The sequence below is a fragment of the Leptodactylus fuscus genome, chromosome 3 (genome assembly GCF_031893055.1).
Source record: "Leptodactylus fuscus isolate aLepFus1 chromosome 3, aLepFus1.hap2, whole genome shotgun sequence".
Classification (NCBI taxonomy): Eukaryota; Metazoa; Chordata; class Amphibia; order Anura; family Leptodactylidae; genus Leptodactylus; species Leptodactylus fuscus.
Window position 1 is genome coordinate 101,234,122 of NC_134267.1, and position 15,949 is coordinate 101,250,070.

The 15,949-nt window shown below is 39.8% G+C and overlaps 1 protein-coding gene across 1 annotated transcript in view; it reads left to right on the forward strand.

Moving 5' to 3' along the window:
* Positions 1-15,949, forward strand: part of MAN1A1 (mannosidase alpha class 1A member 1) — a 152,538-nt gene that overhangs the window by 123,673 nt on the left and 12,916 nt on the right. Inside the window, exons 7-8 of the mRNA XM_075268055.1 lie at positions 662-755; positions 8,978-9,093. Coding sequence (XP_075124156.1) covers positions 662-755; positions 8,978-9,093 — 210 coding nt within the window. The remainder of the gene's footprint in view (positions 1-661; positions 756-8,977; positions 9,094-15,949) is intronic.

Here is a 15,949-nt window from a genome sequence, read left to right on the forward strand (position 1 = left end):
TCTACTAAGAGGGTCCACCTTAATAAAACTGGCATTATAAATAATACATGTATATTTAAGAATATTCTATTTAGTATTTTACCTTAAGAGTAAAAAAAAAAAAAAAAAAAAAAGTAAAACTCTTAAAAGAACATTCCTATCTTTAGGAGATGCCACCACTCTGTGATCATTGAGGGTCAGACACATGGAAACCCCACCAATCCTGAGAATGAGCGGCCCTTACTATTGTACCATTTACTCATTTAGCAGGTTGAGTAGTACTCAGTTTAGAAACAGCTATTACTTTCAGCCGCCCCACAAAGGTAATCGTCAGGTAAAGAGCACTCATTCTCTTAACTCTTACAGTAACTGATATCTGGGCTTCATTACATGTCCCGTTTTACTCGTATGAAGCGAACAGACTTTTTAATATTTGTAATGCTTGGCATGATTTATAAGCTTTTTCTAATTGAGGGCCTGCCAGTTCTCTGTGTTTTTCCCTGGAGGTATCATTAAGAAAAATACATGCAAAATATGAATGGGTTACAGGCATATCAAAAGCGTAATGTTCACCCTGTATATAGCAGTTCATCCATATGTATTCTGCTCAGCACAGTATATCTGTTTACATAATACCTGACTCTACTGCTGGTTAATAAACTCATGCCAATGCTTATTTTAGGTAATGAATATTCGAAAAGTGTTAAGTCGCTTGGATAAACCTCAAGGGCTTTATCCCAACTACCTGAATCCCAGTAGTGGCCAATGGGGACAACGTAAGTGTGCTAATTAGAAAATGTTTGCATCTATGTCTGTGTAACCTATGTCAACAGAAAATTGTCCACTGCAGTAAGTATATTTAATAATGATGTATATCTTACATGTTCTGTAGGACTCTACTCCTAAAATACTGTTACACAATCATGTGCTCGCTAAGGCTAAATTCACACTGTTTGCAGTATCTGACTTTTCAGTGCATGTTTTAACATTTGCACTAGTGCACTGAAAGCTCACACTGCAGATGTAGCCATAGGTCCCCATATACCTCACAGAGGCTCAGTGTCCTGTTGGTTCCCTTTAGATAGTCATCTGTGCTATTCTAACCAGCAAAAAAAAAAAAAAAAAAACCTTACACTGCACAGTGTACTTTGTTGTTTTTGTTTGCCTAAGTTGAAGACATCCTTCCAACCTCATACAGTATGTATACTGCATAACGCAGTGTGAATTGAATCTAAGCCCCTCTTCTGTGCTGTATGTAGATAAAGAGGACTTATTTGTCCTAGAGACCACCGGTGTTTTGGTGTAGTTCCTGCTCCGTGTATATTGAGGGAGAGCTCAGCTCCTGGCAGTTCAGGCTGAACAGGAAAAAAAAAAAATCCACCTAACCTGTATGCTCTGTGCATGCTCCCCTCCTCTGTCACCTGACTGTAAGAAGAAGAAGAGGAAAAAAAACAAAAAAAAAAAAGCTTCAATCTATTCAGTGCCTTCTCACCTCTGAATAAAGGAATTAAACCTTCTTAGCTCCATACCACTCCTCTCCTCCATTCCATGCCCTCCCTGACCTACAATAAACATGAATTAATACCTGTCTTTAAAAGAGGTTATCCACTTTCTAATATTGATATCCTATTTAGGGTAAATCATCATTCGATCTGCAAGGATCCAACAATCGGGCCCCCAAAGATCAGATCTTCCATGGCTGTGCAGATTCTAGTAACAAAGTATAGCAGCATTTTAGCATACATGACATGGTGTCCAAATACCAAACCGCTAAATCTACACTCTAAGAGTCACATAGCACTCCTTCCCTTCTGCGCCCTGCTGTGTGCACAAACTACAGTTTATGACCACATGTATGAGACTTTTGTACCCACGATAAGGTACTTAATGTCATATGTGGTGGGGGGGTTTATGTTGTGCAAGGCAAAACAGTGGCCAAACTTAAGAAGCTTCTTAGAGCAAGTTGTCTATAATAAACATGGCAAACACTCAGTACTTCAAGCAAAAAGTCCAAAAGTCAGACAAAAAAATCAGTTGCTCTCACCAACTTGGTTGGGACACAGTAGCAGACTGTCTGGTGCTTGTGCAGCCTGAGGAACATAGAAAGCATAGGGTCTGGGTTTCGGACCCCCACCAATCAAATACTGAAGACCTATCCTGCTCATTGGTCATATATATGCAAAACGCATAGGTCCTTGGACAATTCTTTTAACCAGTGCTGTGGAGTCGATAGGTTAAACTGATTCCTCCGGTTTTTCGACAGTCAGAATCCTTACACAGCGTCCTTATAGGAATTCTACAAACTAGCAAACTGTTATGACATCTCTGTTTATTTCTTTTTTTTATTTGAGCCTTTCTTAGGTTTACTGTTCTTTAAAGCAGTGTTCCCGGCAGCCAGAGGCTTTGTGAATATAATTGCGTGCAGTATCATTGACTGTGAGCACTAGGCTAGGAACGAAATCCCTGTCATATAAGAGATTTATATAATTATTATATGTATTGTATACACAGAACTCTTTCTCTGTATTGTTTCTAATACTTGGGGTCTGCTGTCCCTAATGTGATCACGACCGGACAGTTATCCTATGGCGAGGCAGTGACTTCATAGGTGACTGTGATACTTTAAATCCAGGTTTCTGGACAATGCAGTCTGAGAAATATGAACTATATACAGACCATATTTTGCAGATTGGAGAGGTCTATGTTCCGACCTTAGTGCCATTAAACTGATTTTATGATACGGTTTCTCACACACACAAAAAAAGTGCGTGGTGCCAGGACATATTGAATAAAGTATTGTATTTTAGTTTCCAAAAGTTTTAAAAATCTCCATTCCTGGCTACTGGTGTTTGATAGGGAAAGAACATTAGATTCCCAGCCTGTAAACGCTACTTGCCTTGAATGATGATCTCACACAATAACAAGACATTGTGAAGCCAGTCTGGCTGTATGTGCTCATAGATAATGAGTCACGCAGAGCGCCAGAATACGGGGGAATAAAAAGTACAAGCTTTAACAAAGCAAACTTTTGTGCCTTTATTCACTCCTTGTCTCTCTTAAATATATATCCCTATTCATAATCGTAATTGCTGCCACCGAATGTTTCTGCCTTGTGACTAGTAACTAAGGGACCCATAAAGATTCTTTGTTCCTCTAACAAGATGCAGGGCTTTACAAGGTCCCTTAATCTAGAAGAGTATTTTACATTGCTATATTTTTTGCAAGGTGACATTAACACCTGTTGTCCCACTGTATCTCCGGCGCCTGCACACAAGTCACTTTCTTCTATGTACAATTGTGTCTCTAAAGAGACTGTTGTAGGGCACTGAAGTGAAGTTTCTTAAACCTTCAGCAGACGCATTGTAACTTGTGCTCTTAACTATTACTGTCATTTGAATACTTCTACCTCCTGTCAGGTAAACGCAATCTTCCCACATATGTCGGTGGATGGCTGCTAATATTCACCGCGGTGTAGGTGGTTTAAAAACACATTTAACATATATCCTGGAGAGAGCATTGTACGTGAAAGCAAGCTCTGCATTTATGAGTTTCTCAGCCAGCTAATCCCAAATGGTGGGTGGATATATATTAAGAAGCACACAATGGGAAACATTCGCTTCAGTCTCTGCTTGGCAGAAGTTAAGCATATGTTTGTGCAACTTTTTTTCTTTTGATGTAAGTAAGTTTGTACCATAAATTGTGTTTTTCCCTCCTCTTCTGTAACACAATTCCTGCATTGCACCTAGTAGTGGTCAAGTGTAGACTAGCATTGCTTGAGCTTCAGTTCATGGATGGTATTGCCACCCTTTACAACTCTGTATAAGAACCGAAGTGTCTTCCCTTTAAAACTACTCTAGTTTACAAGTGATTGCCATAGATCTGACTAGTGAAATCCTTGACTAACTGATTTTGTCATGTGAAGAGGTGAGCAACTGTACAGTATAGTATACTTTACATGGTCATGCTCAATTGGTATACTGATAGAAGTCAAGATGTGTCAACTCAAAGTACATTGTGGAAAAAGCGCTTTTAGTGTATGACGACGAGGGGAGAATACATTGTAGATGGCCAACCCAGATATACAGTACCAGTAAACTAGATTAGATGTTATCACAGCCTGGTTCGTATATTTGAAAAAATGCAGCATGTCAATTATAGTTGCGGAAACGCTGAGTTTTTCCCTCCATAGATTTCTATGGAAAGTGTGAAAACCGCAGCATGATAAATGTGTTGCGGAAACTCCACGGAAAAGCATCAAAATCTGCAGACAAAAACTCACTGTTTTGCTTGATTGAAGCGAACTCCCCACGGGCCGGAACCTCCACGCTAAAGTGCTGCGGGAGCAACCGTGGCGTGAACGCATTGTGCTTCTTCCCGCAGAGCTTTGAACAGAAAGTTCAGAGTTTTCTTCTGCAGACTTTCTGTTACAATTATATCTATGGGAAAGCCGCCAGCGTTTCTGTAGATATAATTGACATGCCCCCCCAAATTAACATTGATCACGGAGTGAGAAGTTAGTCTGTCAGAGGATTTTTTTTCCCCATTTCCAGGTGTTAGTCCCATATTATATAGTTCCATATTATAGTATTGTACAGACAGAACCCAGAAGCAATATAGCAGGCACCACTCCTACCTCTCTTATAGCATGGCACTATCTTGTAAGAGTTACACTGGGATGGGAGAATCCCTTTATCAGCCAGCATATATACAGTGTCTGCCCCCCCCCCCCACCACCACCTGCTGAACGGGACAAACAACCCTTCTGTAGGTCAGATAATCTGCAGATTCTTGTACAGAATGGACTCCATGTTATCTGTGTGTTTGCTGATAAAGCCAAGTCTTATCTATTTCAGTAAAGTGCAATTATGTGAAGGTATTTCCCTGCCAGCACTGAGTAAGTGACATCACTTGTCCTATCTCCAGGTCCGTGGTTATAGCAACGCAGTCTAAACGTTGAATAAGGTCACCTACCAGGCAAACAAAGCAGAATTTTTAAAGCAATATATTTAGAAAAAAGCTTCTATTTACATAAGCTACCAGTATAAATAGGAATCTTGAGATGGGACAATCCCTTTAACTATATGTTTAGCCCAAATTCTATAGTACTGCGCATTAAGGAGTTATGAAATCTCACCCACACACCACAGAATCAAAATTTGTTTCAGTTTTAGGACCTGTAACATGTCCATTTTAGGATTCAAGTTTTTTAAGTGGATTTGAATTCAGAACAAAAACCAGTAGCTATCGCACTTTATGTACAGTGTGGAAATGGCTTTTTAAATAAATTGTCACCACACTTGATATGTCCAATTTAGTGAATATTTGTTTCCAGAATATTTTTTTTTCTGTAAGACTGCATAGTGCTGTTCCTCTGTTATTACTCTTGCATATTTATGATTTTAACAAATAGTGTTAGCGGCGTTCACACTGCCACTGCTGTCCGCCCCATCGTGTCTGTGTTAAACCCCAGGGAAACTGGACAGCAGACGGCTTGCGAGTGGTCGGCTTTAAAACCCATTCATTTGAATGGGTTTTCAAAGGTGACAGCCCGTGAGCATTTTCAGCCTCTCGCCTGGTGTCCGTTTTTCCCGCGGACACAAAGTCCTACATGGAGGACTTTGTGTCCACGGTTTTAAAAAAAAAAAAAAAAAACTCAAGGCCGGTCACCTTTGAAAACACATTCAAATGGGTTTTAAAGCAGACCACTCGCAAGCAGTCTAATGTCCAGTTTCCCCAGGGTTTACCACGGACACCCCGGGGCGGACAGAAGCAGCAGTGTGAACGCTGCTATTCACCTTGTTAGTGGTGGGGTCAGTTCACAGCCTTGCACTGTCAGCACATAACAATTGTCTATTTATTCATGCTGTAATTTTGTAGGAGACTAAAACTGTACAACATGGTGTTGATGAATTCAAATATACTGTTTGCAAAATAATGCACCCAAATAAAAGTATTGCTGCAAAACTCTTTATACGGTTATGTCAGATATTGTATATAAATTGACGTGGAGTCTTGCCACAAGAGGGCATAAAAGTGCCTCTGCAGCTGCTCTGGAAAAAGTCTCTGTATTGCATCTCTTAGTGAGAGATCTTTAACTGCTAGACATGACACTACTAGTATAGGAAGGTGTTCATTACAATGAACTACCTCCCGTCTATGTTGTGCTGACCCAGCAGCTGAGGAGTTGGGAGCAGTAGTTACGTGAAAGCATGCACACACTGCCATACAGCCTACATAGACCCCCAATAGAGAGTTTCCTTGTCCACCATGCAGATACAGATGGAACCTTCATTACATACCGCAGTCTGACAAGCCCATTAACAGGCACTCAGCAGAAATGTAAAAAGAATGGAGTCATGTCACCCATTAGGTGTTCTGCCATTGACAACCAGTAAGCAATGCCTTTCATTGCAGTGGAGTTGTGAATGAGAAACCTAAGTTGCTATGGAATGGAGCCATATCGTCTTTAGCTACAAATACAGTTTGTTTGGGATCCAACAATGGTCTGGTTATAGAGTATGGAGGACTTGTGGGGAACTGTCCTACAATCCTGACTTTGTTTTGTAGTGACACACTGCACCAACTTCTGAGGTAATGATATTGAGAGACTTTGCACATGAAATATGATCACCCCCTAGAGGTAATATGACACTAACAGCTCAGGACATGCTGTGGCCACATGTGTTGGCTATCATTCCAGGACTTCCAGATGGATAGTAAGATAATGTTCATCCACACACAACAATGGATTCCCAGGAATTTCTGCACCAGATTTATTGCCAATGATGAATTTATGGTGCCAGCTTCAGCAACCAATGAATGTCTATGATCTACAGGGCCATTCTGCAAAATACCATTCTGAAACCTGTATGCATCCATGCCCAACTGAATCTCCTCTTATATTTACACTAGAGGAAGGATATTAGGGTGTTAGAGCAGTATTAGGGTATAGGGTATTAGAGCGCCCTTTCAATTGTAGTTTTCCCCAATAAACTTCTTTCTGCTCTAATACGGTTATCACTTACAAATATCATCATTGCATTCACACACATTACATTTCATTTAAATCCAACAACTCCTTCTTGGTACATGAAATGACTTTTTTTTTTTTTCTTTTTTTTTTTTCAAGGCTAAAAATATTGATAAGCAAAAATGAATACCACATCATAATATAGATACATAATATACCAAAAAGAAAATTCTTTTAAAAACTAGTGAACCCCAAATCAGTAACACTCAAAATCGACAAATATTGCCCAATACCTAAGATGCTATTAAAAACAATTAAAATACATTTAAAAACACAAAAGTCAGTGGGGTACAAATGGGTAAGCATCCATTAATAATGCATCATATAAATACCACATAAATATACAATCCCTAAAATAATATAAATCGTACATATGTGAATCCCCAAAATAAATTTTATTCCAAAAAATCAAATCCACCACTTATAAATAACCCCAAATAACCCAAAATTATAATAAAATATATAAAAATTATACAATAGCAAAAGATGTAAACCATATTACACCCACGCAATAATGAACCACCAAAAAGGATATATATAAGGGAATGGAGAATATAACAAATTACCAACCAGCCATAGATATGAGTGCCCATGACCACACTGTCCAGAACCCCAATGTGTGTTTTGCACAGGCTTCCTCAGAGGGTCAGTCTTGCAAGATTCTATGCAATGGATTGATTTCATAGATTGACTTATACTTGAGCAGATACCGGCTCCTCCACCCACCTCTCCTTTCCATAGACTTCTATTTAAAAAGCAACTCAACCTGATAAATGAAGAAAGAAAAAAAAATATTTCTTTAAAGGGTTTCTACCATTAAAAACTTTTTTTTTCTCCCTAACACGTCGGAAAAGCCTTAAGAATGGCTATTCGTCTCCCACCTTTAGATGTCTTCTCCGCGGAATGGACTGACTGCCGGCAGGACCACTGAGCAGCTGAATAGGGAGCGGTCCTGCTGGCGGTCAGTCCATTCCACCGCCAGTGCAATGGTAAAAAGCAGTTTTTACTGCTGGTAACTGCACGAGATCGTTCTAAGCTGCCCCTGATGAGTCTTGCAATGAGGTGAAACGCGTAGACATAATTTGTGTGCAAACTACAGGGAGACAGGTTGGTTGATTAGGGACACTTGCTAAATATCTGCCTTAGATCTGTCCTGATCCTATCCTCCTGACACAGTGCACTCAGGTTTGTCCTGTAGTGCTATTCTAGTCACTGGCCAAAGGTGATATTTAAGTGGAGTGGTCTATTTAACATTTTTTTTTTTAACCTTTACTAAGTCACAAGTCCAGTTTCTTTAGTCCAAAACAAAGGTAGAGTTTATTTTCATTCAAAATGGTAGTGCAGAAACAAATGAAACAATACAAAGAATAAATACCTGCCCGTCTGGGCTCTAACTAAACATAGAATAGGTTACCTCACCTAGAATAACAGAAATCCAAAAAGCCGGTAGAATTATTCAGGACACAGCTCCAAAAATATGACCTCTCTGTCAGCTCTCGAGTCAAACTCTGCCAAAGTGTTGCTGCTGGAGCTGGCTTCTTAAGCCTCCTTGATGAGCAGACTCTCTGCAGCTGAGTCGCTGCCGGAACATCCCCAAAGTGTGGACTGGAGGGGGTGGAACGACAGGTCGCACTACCAATCCTGTCATTCCTAAAAATCCAGCCCAATACTGAGCATTTACCAAAATGCTCAGCAGGCGAAAGTTGTCTGCTGAGAACAAACATTCCCTGAGTTTTCTCATCTCACCCACCTGAGTAGTCTGGGTGAGATGTACACCCCCTCCATTACCTGACCAGCCATCGGCTTACTCTATCTATCTATCTAATATAATGCGCTCTATTAGTGCATGTGAACAGGGATTATACAAATGTTTGAAACTCTGTGACTATATAATGTTTTTTTAGTTTTGTTGAAGTGGCTATGCCTCTACCTTTTACTTACATTTTTTGATGTCCTTGTCTCTTTTAGACCATGTATCCGTGGGAGGTCTTGGAGATAGTTTCTATGAGTACTTGCTGAAGGCATGGCTGATGTCAGACAAGACTGATGATGACGCCAAGAAGCTATATTATGATGCTGTTCAGGTAAATGAAATTCTACGCCTTAACAGAGAGCCTGGCATTTTATATGTGAGGTTCATGGTTTTGGGTGTAACGCCACAGAATGACAGTGGATTTACTTAGTAATGAATCTCTGCAAAGTCATCTACATGGAGGCTACTACATACAGAAACTTTCCAATGTGTCTAACCAATGTAACTTTACAGGACAGAAAAAAAGTTCCGTCTAAAATGAAAGTTCCGTAAAATGTGCCCCTTTTTTATCCCAATGAGCACACCAATAAAATTCAATTTCTTACACTTTAAAACATGGTAGTCATGTGGGTTATCCCGTATAGCTAGAAGGTAGAATACATGCAGGGAAATTGTTAGTTGTCTATAAGAGAGCGGGGACATGAAAATGGTTTAAAATATAATTTTATTTAGCGCCAACATATTCCGCAGCACTTTACAAATTAGTGTATGTGAGCAGACCGTATTAGACATTACAATGTGACAAAAATTAACATATTAAAGGAAGTCGATTATTGACAATAGGCATTTTTAACTAAACAGATCTTTGCATAGCCTTTAGAAGGGCTATTCCAGGGATGCTTTTTATTCTATCATCGGCGCTGACGTTTTGGAATGAGCCCGATTTTAATGATATACAAATTAGCCAGCACGGAGCACCAGAAGCCTTCTAACTGTTGCTTGAGCACCACAGCATAATCATCATCATCAGCCTTCCCCTTCTCTGCGGTGTTCGAGCAAGAGCTAGAAAGCTTCTGGTGCTCCGTGCTGAATAATTTGCATATCCCTAAAACCGGGCTCATTCCAAAACGCCAGCGCCAATGAGAGAATAAAAAGCATCCTGGAATAGCCTTTCTAAAGGCTATGCAAATATGTTTAGTTAAAAATTGCTATTGCCAGTGATGGACTCCCTTTTTAGACGATAAGAAATTCCAACCTATGAGGCACTCCAGAGATAAGCGGTCTGAGGGATTGTTTGGGCCAGCCATCTTTTAATAAATGAGGTTGAATAAATAAAGCTGTATGAGCCAGTCACAAGCCAGGATCGGCGAATATAAATCACCAATGTGACTGCTCTATTGTCTGGATGAAAATTTGTTGCTGCATTTGAAAGTAGACTCCATGTAACTTTAGTGACAGAGCCCATAGAATTTTTCAATAAGAGTTTTTTTTTCTTCAGTGTTCAAATGTGTAAAGTATGTAAGAATCTGCACAAAGACTCAAGGCTGTTACCTCTGGCAAGACTGCGATTACAAAACACGGACTTGGCGTAATACATTATGTGTTTAATTACTGTAATGAAGGTTGTCGATCATTTGGTGGAGTATTTGTCTACTGATCAATACAGTTGAATCCATTATTCAGTGTTACACAATTATTTCCGGCTCATACGGTAAATGTGCAGAGGTCCGCAGTATGAAAGGATTCTTGCTTGACATTGCAGTCAATAATTATGTGAAAACATGAGAGAGACTGGTATTCAGAACAGATGTTTAGCTTTGTTCTCTGATTTAACCTTTATTCAGTCTTCTGTGAAACTATATTTGTGATCTATGACTAGCTTGTTCACTTGACTGACTAACTTAGATACCCTAAGAAGTCTCTAAAATGCAATCATTCCATATTTCATCCAGTTCCTTGCTGCTCTACAGAAGTCGTAGTCTTTTGGGTAGCAATTGCTTTGGTTGCCCAGTCTGGTATTGAGTGTTTTATCTCCAAGATTGATTCTCCAATGTATTGCCTAAAGTTTAATCTTGAATATTGTGTATATTTTGAGTTGTAGCTTATTTTTTTGGTCTGTGGCTTGCATCTTATGATCGGCTTCAAATTGATCTCTTTACTATAGTCGCACCAAAAAAGCAATTGTGTTAAGGCAGGCCAGAGTATGTACGCTACTAAAATACCGGTATGAGGTATCGAGGGATCCTAGGGTCCTCCAAATGGGGCTCCTGTATTCCAATCAGTTCTAGGGGTGACTATGCATTATGTATATTGTGTATATAGTTCACTTTTCATTTACTTACAGCACTGTTGCAGGAAATGTATACAGTTACCACAATGCTGTCAGAGGGGGTTGAGTTAAAGGAATACTCAATGTAAAACTAATGCACTATTATGCTTGGGCCTGAGAGGACGGTGGAGTCGAAAACCAACCTATTTCGTAAAGATACAGCGACCAATTCTCTCCTCAGGTGGGATAGTTATCACCCAGCACCCCTGAGGAGAGGCATACCCAAGGGACAGTTTCTGCGCGTTCGCAGGAATTGTTCGGACTTGGAGGACTTTGAAGAAAAATCAGAAGAATTAGGAGCCAGATTTAGGCAACGAGGTTACCCTAACCCATTACTACTCAAAGCAAGAAAAGATGCAAAGAGTAGAGATAGAACAGAACTACTTACACCAAAACAACGTTCGATTAGTGACAATAAAATTGTCAGATTAATAGGCAATTATGACCGGGGATATAAAAATGTACTGGATATCTTAAGATCATATTGGGACATTCTCACAATGGATTCAGAGGTTAGACCCCTTGTGAGTGAAAGACCTAGTGTCATGTACAGGAGAGGCAGGAACCTACGTGACCTATTGATACATAGCCATCTTAGACCTGCTGCACCTGAGAAAACGTGGTTAAATCACAGTATTCCACACGGCACATTCAAGTGTGGTACATGTAAGGCATGTGAACACATACAGAAAGGGAATCAAGTACTGTGCGTAACGACTAACATCCATTATGATACGAGACAATTTATCAACTGCCGGACGGCAGGAGTGATCTACTGTGTCACATGTCCGTGTCCACTCAACTATGTCGGAAAGACCCGACGTGAGTTCAAAAAGAGAGTGTTGGAACATATTGGTTATATCAACAGGAAAGAGGATAAAACTTTATCGAACCACGTGTGGCAGTACCATGGTGGCAACCCTGAAACTTTGAAGTTTCAGGGTATTGAACATGTACCCGAACCCACAAGGGGAGGTGACTGGGATCGCCTTTTGTTACAACACGAGGCGAGGTGGATCTTTAAATTCCAATGTGTAAGACCAAAAGGTCTTAACGATCAAATTTCCTTTGCCCCATTTATTTGAGACTAAATAGACAGTAGGGCTGGATATACTCCACTAATTTTGATATCTTCTCTAACCTATAAAAACCCAGGAAATAGGAACAATGAGGGAAAGGCATGTCTTGAGGCACTTGTCCCTCTTAGTACACTATGGTAAGGATAGGGTTAACTCCATATTAAGTCCTTTCACTATAGCTCCTCTTAGTACACTATGGTAGGGATAGGGTTAACTCCATATTAAGTCCTTTTACCGTAGCAGTAATCTTGTAAATGATTAGATTAAACATTTTTTATTTTTTATTCGCATCGATAGTGTACTGAAGTGATGATGGGACTGATTCTCAGAAATGTCCCCCTATCATGGTTCCTTTTGAACTTCCGCTAAATGAATATGTATGCTAGGCGGGTATTTTTACCGGTCAATAAACGCAGGGTATTGCCCACTTTTCAGACCTATCTATATGCTACACGATCTTTTTCACCTGCCAATAAATGCAGGGAGTTGTGTGTTTGCGTATTAATGGCAATAAAGAGTTTTGGTGTGGAGCGATTCATTCCCAATATCTGTCAGATATGATATATACCTACCTTCGGGTTCCTCTTCCATAGACAGTAACAGCGCTGTTTATTTTGGACGCTTCGGAGGCAAACATACGCCCACAGAAGGAGGAGCTATCCTCCGCACGGAGACTCTGCAATCTGATTGGCGGAGACCCGAATGATGTCGAGGGGGCATATCCTTAGAAGCAGTCTGGGCTCTATTTAAACCCCAGCGCTGCAGCAGTCAGCGTCAGACACTCCGTACCGGCTCCCACCATCAGGGACCGGGAAATGCGGTTTTAACCGCAACTACATCTTTATTATTTTTTTGATTGTTACATCCTCTCCTGATGATAAGTTTAACTTTGAAACGCGTTGAGAGATTTTATTATGCGCATCTTAAACCTGGATACCTGTAGTTTATTTTGAACAGGCAGGGACATAGTGAAAGAGCATAAATGTCAGTAAATTACTAAGACCAGCATTTGGTATGCACACTTAATCTGTAAAAAAGCCGCACCTAGCTTACATAGGGTGGCATGTGTGTAAGTGTGCATGAGTGTCAATAGGCTCCAGGGCTCTATGCAAGATATCAGAGCAGGGTAATGGGGGGATGATTATCCTATACAGCTACGGCAGCAGCTAGAGTAACTACCTCTTATTCTTGAACCTATAAAGTGGTGTTTACTAGCATGTGCCAGAGAGTTAGTTTACTATTCCCTGGATGCTCATTTAAATCAATATAATTGCGCCAGCAGTCTGTGGGGACACATACTGAAAGAGTGTATTGGGAGTTGTCCTAATCACGTCTGCTGGTGTGTTTGTTATTTGTTTGTTTTAATAGCCCTGGCTATATTATTTTTAGCTGATCAAAATAAAAGTTATATTTTATGCTAGTTAGAATTCGCCTAGTCTTGTACAGGCCTACAATTGGCAATTCATCATGTATCTGTTTTGTGTAGTTTTCAATTATTTGTATAACCTCTTTTTACTCTTGTAAATGTTGTTTTTACCTTTGCCATACACCTAAACAGAACATATTGAAAAACTGTATCTTGCTTGCTTACGCTGGGTTCACACCAGCGTTCAGGTCTCTGCTTTCAGTTTCAGTCTTCTGCATGAAGAAGACTGAAACCTATCATGCCGAGTCCAGCCCTGAGCGCCCGTGAGCATTTCATGCTCTACACAACGAAACTATTTATTTTTTTGTTTTTTTAAACCGGACACAGAGTCCTGCATGTCCGATTTTGTGTCTGGTTAAAAAAAAAACTGATTCGCTGCGGAGAGCATAAAACGCTCACGGCCAGACACTTTTCAAACCCATTCAAATGAATGGGTTTGAAACATGACTGCAGGTTTCCGTCTCCTGCCCTGTTTCGTGCAGGAAACGGAAACCTGCATAACGGAGGCCTGGGCGCAGATGTGAACGAGCCCTTACCCAGGAAAATTCCTGTATTAAAATGTTTTTACATTGTGTAAACCCTTGGTAAAATTTTCCTTTTTTTTAAAAAATCCTCTTGGTTTGTCCAATGTCTACACTGCATTGCTCATAGATTTAACAATAAACCAATACATTTGTGCCGCTATAAAGGGGAGACAAAGTATTTTGTGTCTCCAGAATGTTTGGTAGCTTCATTATTGGCTTTCATTAACACTATACATCTATTGTGAGCTTACAATTATTGCACATAAAGATTGTCTACTTATCTCTCCCCACAACTTTCTCGACTAATTTTCACTGATACTCGTAGGGGAGATGCGTTTCTCCTTGAAGAACAAACATTATTAGACTTTTAAGCTGCCACATGGGAACTTGCACAGGCTATCACTCACGTGAGTTATGTTCCTTTCCTATGGCAATGCTTATATAGAATGGCTGTACATCGCCTCCAATTATCCATTTCAATGACATTTCTGGGCATTTACACAAGAAAATTTATTGTACTGTTGGATATATACAAAGCATTTTCTTTCTCCAGTGAGTTTCAGAGAGGTTTATTTTCGTCATGGAGATGAGGTGCAATACCAGACAGTCCATGCACAAGATGGCGCTGTTTCTGTAATAAAAATAAGCAGGTCCTTTTTGTTTTTTTAGAGCAACACCTTATAACCTTTATACAGGTTTTTTTTTTTTTTTAGCCTTGAGGATGCAGGGCATGTTAGCATTTTTCCTTTACTGCTGTATGGAAGCCATAACTTCCTTTCACTGCATGGAAAAAACTTTACTGAATTTTCCAAGCGGCGTTCAGGACTTGTTTATCTGTTTACAAAGGTAATTAAACTTATTTGAAAAAAAAACACACATAAGTCAAATAAGTCAATTAGAACAGACACAAATGGAGTGGGCTACTTTCACGTCCATTATTTTACTACCAATAATGTCTGTTGTGTTCATCCTATAATAGATGAAACCAATGGACTGTAATAACAGTAGTGTGAACATTTACTTTTATTTTTGTTGACTTTAGAAAATAAACTGATTCGTATAGTAAAACCTTTTGTTAGGCTCAGGGGTGTCCTCTAAAACTGTTAGATGTGGCGTTCAGCTAGTGAAGAAACCTCTTGTGATGCAACGGTCATTATTGGTTCTGTCAATACCGCCCTTAAAGTATTTTTCTAATTCTGGCAATTTCCATAGGGTGGTGGCAACTGTGGCCCTTTAATTTCAGTATCCATAAATTTGTGTCGCCAAGTAAGCATACCTAGAGTTGTATGTTTATGGCTGGGGCACCAAACAGTTGTACATGGGTATAAATAAACATGACTGCTTTCCTCTTTTCTAGAAACAAAAACTTATCTTTCTGTGATTTATGACTGCAGCTTTGTTCCATTTAAGTTTAAGGTGCTTAGGTGCAATACTACTGAGACACAAACCTTTGTCAGGTACAGTGCTGCTGTTAGAAGAAAGAAGCCGTGATTTACTGATCCTTTACAACATCTTAGAGGCAAACACTATAGGAGATATTCTTGGATTTCTCAGTGTAGTCTTCACGTGAGCCTTTTAGATGAGTGACTTAACATGAGTATTCTATGTACCGGAGAAGTTTTATAGTGCTCGAGAAATCAGAGTGGACACAAACCAGTTCCAAATTCTGTGAAAATGTTCTACTGAAACAGAAAATAAATGGACACTTTCCATAGCTATACGGTAGATACATAAATTCATATAACTCTTGGCTACTCTGCCTTTTCCGTGCGCACAGACTGGCTCTTGGACACTCAGATGCTTTTTGGCTTCTAAGTAGTCCTCCTCTA